The sequence below is a fragment of the Pundamilia nyererei genome, unplaced genomic scaffold, assembly GCF_000239375.1.
Source record: "Pundamilia nyererei isolate P.nyererei 1_Seehausen unplaced genomic scaffold, PunNye1.0 scaffold00338, whole genome shotgun sequence".
In the NCBI taxonomy this organism is placed as follows: domain Eukaryota; kingdom Metazoa; phylum Chordata; class Actinopteri; order Cichliformes; family Cichlidae; genus Pundamilia; species Pundamilia nyererei.
The window spans coordinates 381008-390825 of NW_005187739.1; the positions used below are offsets into that span (position 1 = coordinate 381008).

General features: G+C 39.8%; 1 protein-coding gene across 1 annotated transcript in view; it reads left to right on the forward strand.

Annotated features, from left to right (window-relative positions):
- tbx4 (T-box transcription factor 4) overlaps window positions 1–8324 on the forward strand; it is a 31225-nt gene extending 22901 nt beyond the window's left edge. Inside the window, exons 6-9 of the mRNA XM_005752012.1 lie at window positions 2366–2518; window positions 5623–5711; window positions 5849–6084; window positions 6173–8324. Of these exons, the coding sequence (XP_005752069.1) occupies window positions 2366–2518; window positions 5623–5711; window positions 5849–6084; window positions 6173–6828 (1134 nt within the window). The 3' untranslated portion in view covers window positions 6829–8324. The remainder of the gene's footprint in view (window positions 1–2365; window positions 2519–5622; window positions 5712–5848; window positions 6085–6172) is intronic.
- The last annotated feature ends 1494 nt before the right edge of the window (window positions 8325–9818 follow it).

Below are 9818 nucleotides of genomic sequence, written 5' to 3' on the forward strand. Positions count from 1 at the left end.
CACACACACACACACACACACACACACACACACACAGACACACAGTGTCAGTGGCACGGAGACCATCTGCAGCAAAAACAGTAATTATGATTATTTGGTGTCAGTGTTCATGCTGTGAGATAAGTTCTACCTGTTGTTAAAACTAGATTAACATGATTAGAAAGGCGCTGCATACATTCCAGTTCATTTACCATAACACTAAGATTATTGGTAATCTTCCAGTGCAGTGATAAAGTATTTTCCCCTGCTCGATTTCTTACTTTTTTGCATATTTGTCACATTTAAATGTTTCAAATCATCAAACGTTTTTTAATAGGGGGAGCTGAGCAAATACAAAATGCAGTTGTGATGATTTAATGTATAAAGGGAAACGAGTTAGTCAAACCTTCCTGGCCCATTTTGAAAAACCTAATAACTGGTTGTGCCACCCTTGGCAGCAAGAACTGCAATGAGTCTTTCAGATGAATGTGTGGTTCTGCTTTGCAGAATTGTTTTAATTCAACTACACTTGTAGCGTTTCAAGCATGAACAGTGTGTTTAAGATTATACCAAAGTATCTCAAATGGATTTAAGTCCACAGAATATTTTCGGGGATCATCAAGATGTTTTTTGGCAGATGTGAGATGAGCTTTGATGTTCTTTTTGGTCAGCAGTGGTTTTCTCCTTTGAACTCTACCATGGACACCCTTTCTGTCCAGTCTCTTTCTTACTGTTGAATCATAAACTCTGACCATAACTGAGGCGAGTGAGGCTTGCAGTTCTTTAGATGTGCCCATGGCAGGCCAGCCACTCATGGAAAGGTTCACCAGCACTTCCAGTTTTCTCCATGTGTGGAGAAATGATTCTCACTGTGATTTGCTGGAATCCCAAAGCCTTGGAAATGACTCTGTGACTCTGTTCAGGCTGACAGATGTCAGTGACCTTGTCTTCTCAGCTGTTCCCTTAGATTGAGGCACAAGCCTCCTTCGCTTTGTCAGACTCGTCTATCTACTGGTTTAACAGGTCTGGCAGTAATCGAGCCTGATTGTGGCCAGTGAAACTAAACTTCACTGAACTTAAAAAATGTGGTTAATCATAAATATATATTATCAATTTTATTATTTTCCATTGCTCAAAAACAAGTCACATAATAACTTTTTCTGAGCTCCAAAATCAGTTGACATGTGCTGCTGCTCTGGATTACCTCAGATTTTCAGCCTCTGACACTATGAAGCTAATATAAAAGGAAGAATTCAGAATCTAATCATCGACCATGAATACCACAACCTGCTCTGTATCACTTCAACATACTGCATTACTGCAGATTTTCCCCACAGTACTGCAAACCCACCGTTTTAGCCTCCACTAAACTTTAACTAAACCCCGGGTACAGTGTTATGTTTTCTTATTTTCAGCAACACAAATCAGTGTGTTCGTTTTTCATTTTGTTTCACCAAAACATATTTAAGCAAAACATCTGATTTATAAACTCTAAAATTAATAAGGAAATTATATTTAAGATTTAAACGTTACTCTCTTAGCTTCCTCCTGTCCTCTCTTTGGTATTTCTTTCTCCATCTCTTATTATGACAGTAACATTTTTTATCTTTCTGGGAAATATAGCAACCACACATTAGCTAACAGCCATATTTGTGACAAACTGCAGAGGAACGCTTTGTATATTTGCTGATAATTATTTGAAATTACTGCCCTCTTTTATAAGTTTCTGCTTTTAAAATGAAATAACTTCTGCTTCTTTCTCTTATGCAGCGCTAGCAAGATGATGAAATACAGCAAACACCACTTTATTTTACGCACACAGGGATAAGGACAAGTTGATGTGTTGAGGGTGGGCAGTGGAAGCTGTCATGCTGTCACTGGAAATTATTAATTGTTCAAGAGTAATATGCATTAATTTGCATGTATCACCTTTAATTGCTAATTAACTGAAGATTCTACATGGTCAATTTTAAAGCCTGGTTATCACAGACTAAAAACATTTTTATGTTGATTCATTCTTTAAGTTCAGCCTGTAGCTTTACAAACAAGCTGAGTTGATCTACATGGATTCATCCTTTAGCCCACCAAAAGCACTGTGCACAGGGATATTGCATCGTTTTGTCTTGTGAGTTGCAGAGTGGGATCTCCATGAATCCAGTTTGTTGTCCATACTTCACAAATGCTCGACTGGATCATCTAGGAAGTTTGAAAGCTGGGTCACTGGCTTAGTTGTGTTGAACTGTTTTGAGACGTTTCTGTGGTATGATGTGGAGTCTGTGGTTTTAATGCTGTACTGTAGCTGATTGATGTGTGTGTCCTCTAGTCACCATTCACATCAGGTATGCTCAGTAATTTTGAAAATAAATGCCTTCCTTTTTCTTGCTAGATCATCTTGAACTCCATGCACAAGTACCAGCCCAGGCTACACATAGTCAAAGCTGATGAGAACAATGCCTTTGGATCAAAGAACACTGCTTACTGCACCCATGTCTTTCACGAGACAGCCTTCATCTCCGTAACCTCTTATCAAAACCACAAGGTATGTCTCGGATGTATGCTATAATAATTAGCATTTGGTTTAGAATAGTCTTAAGTGCTCAAAGGGTATTAAGTGTTTTATCTAAATGTGAAGAAAAGCACCATAACCCTGACCACATAAAGCAAAAATCAAACAAAAAGCAACCATAACCACGCAACTTCATGTTTTTAGTTTCTATGTCTATCTCAGTGGGACTTCCTGGTTAAATAAAGGTAATACCAATAATAAATAATTAAAGCTGTTTTCATGCTTCCTCCTATTTTTAGATCACTCCCCAAATCTTGTTCAGGCAACTTCCAGTTTCTCTGTGGAGATAAAATTGGTTAACACACCAAACGACTTCTGTGACAAACTGAGCTGACTTTCATGTCGAAGGTCTTCACTGCTGTTCTCTTTCTAAAACCCTAAGAGCAAACATCAAGAGTCTCAATGCAGTACATCAGCAGGACCACCAGCCTTAACTGTAGCACATGTTCACTGTACATTGGTGCAAGTGGTCAGAACAGGATTCCCGGGAAGTGATTTTCAAGAGGAAGGAAGTATGGAAGTACTGCAGAAGCACTAGGAATAACCTTGACAGGAATAGTGACTGAATTTTCCATTTATCAGCTGTATTTAGATAACACCAAATCACCACAGACATTGCCTCAAGGCACTTTATGTTGGAAGGCAAAGAACAACAATACTACAGAGATAACCCCGACAATTATCAACATCCTTTAAGCACTTTGGTCCTTTTTGGTCATTTTTAGCTCAGACATGTAAACAATATACACTTAGAAAGGAAATAAGAGAGAAATAAAATACTATACAAAAAAATCAATACATTTCAATGTAGCTGCCGTTCTGTACACACTTATTTAATCCCACCCCTTTGCCACAAATTATCAGTTAATATTTAGTCAGCTTCCTTACTGATATAATTTGTAATAAAAATAGTGAACAGATTTCTGGTATACTATATACTATAATATCACATCATGATTTCTTTTTAAATAGAGACACTTAATTTAAATATTTTCCTTGTCTTTATAGTTTGAGAAGATCATATTTTTAAAACTCTTTTGGTGACAGTGAGAAGAACAGGACGAAGGAAGGAGTCGTCTGTAAAATCAGACTGGGGGGGTAATACACTGTGGAAGAGAGCCAGAGATGAATAATAACTAATCATTTAATCCAAAGTGGTGTCTGAACCCACAGTGAATGAAAAAGACTCAGTCCATCATTGGGAACTCCCAACGGCCTAGACCTATCTGTGGGGACACACCCACCTGGAGGGCAAAACATCACTGCCATCCAGCTTTCCCTGAACTTCTTTGAGTTTAATTTAGCCAAAATGCCAGATAGTTGCTGTGCTAAGCAATGTTTGTTTACAGCTACAGTACCAGAGGGGTGTAGAGTATGGAGCAAGGTGTGAACACACCTCTAAATGCACCAGCAACCACGAGTAAATCAGCAGTCTGAGAGTGCTCCAACTATTATAATTATAAGATACTATGAGGTTTTCAGATAAGATGAGACCTGATCATTCAAGACCTTATACGTGATGAGAAGAATTTAGCCAGTGAAGAGAAGCCAATATGGGAGAAATATGTTATCTCTGTCTAGTCCCTGTCACCTGGGACAAAAAATCAGCCCGGGCATTTTGACTAGTGACCGGCCCACCAGGTATTATAGGAAAAGCCATAAAGCCTTTATAATAAACTTAAACCTACACCATCCTCCCTATTCTGGTATTCTAAACAGTACTTAGCAAAAATAAAAAAACAACCTAATTTATAATTACATATACCTCACTAATACTCCCAGCAAAAAAAGAAAAGAAAGAAAAGTAGGGAACCACTCCCCCACCCTCTGCCTCAAGATGCTTAATTGACAAAACCGATTTAAATTTAATGCATGTATCAAACAAATGCACAGAAATCTATTATTTTTCTCCAGTAATTAAATAGATTCAACATCTTTCTTCAACAGAATTGCAAACTGCACAGATGGTACCTTCCCAAAGGGAAGAATACTATAACTTACTAGGGTATATTAGACTTAATATTTACTGAACACAATAATGGACTTCTATACATTTTACATCAGATGAAAACTTTGGTTGTAAGATGATTATTTAATAAAAGTGAGACATTTTAAATGAGAATAAGAAAGAAAAGTATTTCTTTGTGCCCCCCTTTCCCTGTTAATGCCCTACATGCCCCCCCTGGCAACACTTTGCTAGACCCGCCCCTGCACAGTTACCAGCTGTCAGCTACTTAGAAAAGGATCCTGGTGTTATTTGTCTCTCAGAAACAGTTCATAACTTCAACTCATCCATGTCACCTAAAAGGTAAACCTGTTTCTCCATCACAGCTCTGATGATTCAGTAAGGACATCTCCTGGTTTCATCTTCATGTTTCCCTCTCACCACATATACAAACCGACATCATGACCAGCAGCTTTACAGCTGTGGCTCCAGCAAACATCAGCTGTTGCTAGAAATTAATATTAAATAAATTCTAACAACAGCTGATCAAGCTTAAACGTGCTGCTGTTGTTTAGCGTGACCTGTGCTGGTTTCCTCTTTCCGGCGCAGAGAAAAAAGCCGATCAGCCGATCAACTTTCTAGCTGAAGTAGTACGGGACAAATCGCGTTCCTTTGTTTTCCTTTGACCTCCTCGGCTGTAATTGTCCAGCCCAGAGTCGATCATGACCAACTGGCCAATCCACCACCATTCATCTATACTGTTAAAAAAAGAAAAGAAATAAAACCCCATCGGCCCATAAAAATGAAAAATCACGAGCGGCCCACCGGGCAAATGCCCGATGGCCAGTCCAGCCCTGCCTGTCACTACTCTTGCTTCAGCATTTTGCTTTCCAGGGAGTTTTTAAGACAAATTGATTAGAATTATTAATCATTTTATCAATTAATTAATTCTAATTAAAGTATGAAGACATAATGTGAAGTCTTTTTGCTTTTAAAGGGTAGAGTCAGACCGTTTTGGTCAGAGCTCACAGTTATAGACTGATGAAATGGAAATGTAACTATAAAAGCTCTTGCCCAGTATCAGCAGGGACTTTTTCAGAATAACAGCTTTATTAAGGTCTCATTTTCCTAGATCACTCAGCTGAAAATAGAAAACAATCCATTTGCTAAAGGATTCCGAGGCAGTGAAGAAGGAGATCTGCGTGTCTCAAGACTTCAAGGGTATGTTTACAGAAAAAGGAACCAGGAAAGTAAAGCTGATCTCATAAATCCATTTAGGACACTATAACTGTCAGTGAGGGTATGTATACACGGCAAACTAAATATACTTCTACTCTATCACTTCTACTCACCTACAGGAAAGAGTATCCTGTGATTTCAAAGAGCATGGTTCGCCAAAGGCTCATTTCAACGCACAGTCACCTAGCGGGGAAACTTGGAGCAGGAGTTCTCGCGGGGCATCCTCAAGTACTGTCCTCTTACCAGTATGATACTGGGGTTCCTTTGTCTAACCCAGACTCCCAAGATCCCATTTCTACTCACTTCCCACAAAGCAGAGATCCCAATCTTCTTTATCACTGCTTCAAACACAGAGGTATGTTCCGCTGATAAGTGTGCAACATCACAGACGCCATTGGCTGCAATTGCCATTAACTGCAGTTTTCTTTGTAACAACGTTACAGATAACGGGCGACACTTGGAGCTCGGATGTAAACGGTCATACCTGGAGACATCAACTGCAGTCTCAGATGAGCATTACTTTCGGTCGCCTCCTTCTTACGAATCACCCTTACTCTCTCATCCATATCGCACTGAGGCAATCACTTCTAGAGAGGCGTGTATGTATGGCGGTATGGAAACAGAGTCTGGATCCGGGGCGGCAGACGCAGATGACCTAACCAACTCTCCTTCAATTAATTGTAATATGTGGGCTACAGTGCAGCCGTACCCTCGCTACGGCATGGAAGGCGTACCCTACCAGCCTTTTACTGCTCACTTCACCAACTCAGCCACGGTCGCGCCTGTGGTGCCACACCCGGCATCATCGGTGGTGTCACGACCACAAGCTGACTTGGGCGTCTACAACTCGGCCGCAGTCCAGCGAGGTCTGCCTGTGATACCACCTTCAACCTCTTCTTCATCAAGCTCTCCATCTTTCCCGGGATCCAGAGATAGTTCAGGTCATCCACCTCTGTACCACAGGAAACCAGGATCGCCACTCCTACCTCACCGAGATTTCTCCAGCTATTCAGCACAGGGTACAATATCCATCCGGGAGCAGGCTTATCAGTACCAAGTTGGGCTGAGTAGCACAGGGAGTAACTGGACTGACAGCTAATGTCAGTCACTGGAGACATCAGTTTTCTCATATGAAGGTTTCCAGAATCCCACTGTGGGGTGTCAGTGCCAAGCAATGCTAATGAACTACAGTCATGTTGCAGGCAAACTGAAAACCAATATCCTTTACACTCACGTGTTCATACTGAATCAATATTCCATCCAATGCTGTAGGTGGCAAACAGTGACAGACCTGCTCTTTACTTAGTCAGATGTGCTATAAGCCAGTGATCAGGTGGAGTGGGGCGGTTCGGTCACACTCAAATGCAAATCATTGGTTTCAATGACACTTGAGGTATGTCAGAGGCATCGCTACGGGTACAGAAAGTGTTACGGTTGTCAGTGTCTTGTCCTATCAAGGTAGCATTAGCAGAAAAACACTTAGCAGGAGGACAAAGAAAATTAAATAAACAGAAGTTAACAGCTGCCCTGTTTAGTCTGAGAGACACGAGTGCTTTTCAGTCCCAAAACAAAGAACGGTCGCTGGTAATTGCTTTTTTAAAATTAATGTCAATAAAATGCATAAAAAGACCCCAAAAACAATCTGGTCATGTCCCAAATCTGTCTTTTTAATGACTTCTGTGGTATGTCTTTGTGTATACCACGAGCCAATCAAATGCTAGATAGACAGAAGTACATATTGTAGCACAACTTCAAGTGTGTGACCTCGATCGAGTCAAAGCTGTGCTGTCATCTCGAGTACACCTCTGGCTTTTTGCTTCATCGTGGAGATTTCAGTGTGTTGAACACTTGAACTACACCAACATACACTTTGTTCTCATTTTGACAAACAGTCCTTTCCATGTTGGGTGACGATGAGTCGATCGGTATTTCTTATAGCAGCAGATTGGTGTACATGGGATTGGCTCACCAAAAGAAATGACAATGGGCAATTTTATTCTTTAGTTTTGAGTTTTAATTATGCACATGTGCCAAAAATAGAGTTGTTACACTTTTATCTGCAGAGCAAGAATGCATTAAACCCAGTGTAAAATAAGACTGATCAAAATACAAGGAAGATAAATCCAAGTTCACGTCATAAACTCATGTGCACTGGCATTAGAAAGCTAGCAAGACACTCTTTCCCCATGTTGTTGTACATACATAAATGAAGTGAAAGGTGTACCACAATCCACCATGATGGCAATTGTTAATATGTACGTTTCTACAGCTTGTTTGTCGTGTGATACTGGCACTTAAGAAAAAATGTTGCGAGTATAAGATTCAGCCACGGCGCTGTGGTGGGTCGTCAACGTTTGGCTCCAAAGTGAAGACTCGAAATCACACTGAACAGCAAAGAGTGCTCAGGAGGAACCAGATGGGAGCTTAAAGAGCTGTTGTTAAGCCAGCACGAGTACTAGAAAAGACAGCGCCTCGCCAGTCCGACTCCCAGATTACTTACTAGGAAAAAAATCCCTGCACAACATAAAACAGCCTGAGCGGACAAGGAAGAGGACGTCCTCAGTAGAACTGCATTCAGTAAAAATCGGAATTTGTATTGCCAACGAAAGCTTCTTTGTACGAAATGATATAGGTTTGTACATTGTCCTTTTATTTCATGTAAATTCAATATAACATTTTTGAATATTTGGACATTTTTGCACATGTGATAAATAAACATTTTCATGAATCTAACTGTCTGACATAATTACTTAAAGACACTAAATGACATTTCATTACAGTTTCCTTATTATTATGAGGAAAAATGTTCAGAATTTATATTTAAAGCTATTAAAAGCTGATGATAAATAATGCCAAGTCCCATAAATAGCATTCCAGATGATTTTGCTGCCTAACGACAGTTTATGGTCTTTGATGATGAGTCAATCAAAATTTCACCGAGCAAATATTTGACATTTGAAAAATGTTGGCGTTGGGCATAATTCATTGTGTTGGTTGTGGTTTGACTGATGCAGAGTGTCCAAGTTTTACTGTTATTGGCCTTTTTCACTCCTCACATGCAAACATGCAGAGCTCAAAGAAAAATAGCAAAGATTTGAAAACTTTTAAATACTCATTCTGCTCAACATCATTGAGATTTTTAAAGAGACATTAAATCAAAGTAGTTTGATAATCTTGGTTGCAGTTTAGAGATTTTGATGTTGCAAAAAACCCTTTCACAATATGCACTATACTCTATGGCTGCGGTATAACATGTCAAGCTTGGTGTTTAAGTGAAACCCTCCTCTGTACACAAGCTTGTTGCTAAAAGGCTTTTGAGCAGCTTCAGCTTGATTTCATTTTAAGAACCTCAAAAGTGTTTTTATACCTTTTGGGATAGAGAATTCTCACTGGTTTGACACTGAACGCCACTGATTTATAAAACATAAAGACCACTACTTGACACTTGCGGCATTGTCTAACCGAAACCAAAATATGTACTTATAGTACAAGTGTCCACTTGGGTAATAATCAGTAAATGTCAAAGTGTCCTGCAATCAAAAGTCAATCTGTTGAAAGGAATGTAGAGACAGCAGGATGCGTGTATCAGCATGGAGGGCACTGCTTTGCCTCACATGCAGCTCTCGTTAGATCATGAGTTATGCTGATGGCCAGGTCCTGGTTCTTGTCAGCACCTCTTTCTCGATCTCTTTCTCAGCTGCTGATGTAGTTCACATGAAGGATGTTCTCATCATAGAGCGCTCACACTCCAATCAACAAATCATCAGCCAGCTATCTTGAAATGTTGAGCTGTAAGTTGTCTGATAATAGTAATCCGACATTCCTGTAGCTCTCAGAGCAAACTTCATTCAGCCAGGGTGCTCCCAGAGGGCCGTACCAGTGTTTTTACTAATTGTGACTACTATAGATTATGTATGCACTTTGCTTTATCTGTTTGCAGCACAGCTTCAGATTTTCAGTTGTAGTTGATGCTTATTCATCTGTTATTTTCATAAGTATTGGTGAAATATGATTTCTGGCCCTATTATTTTCACTTATACAGTTTTTCCCATTGAAGTAAGTAGACAAAACAATTCTAGTCTTGACCGA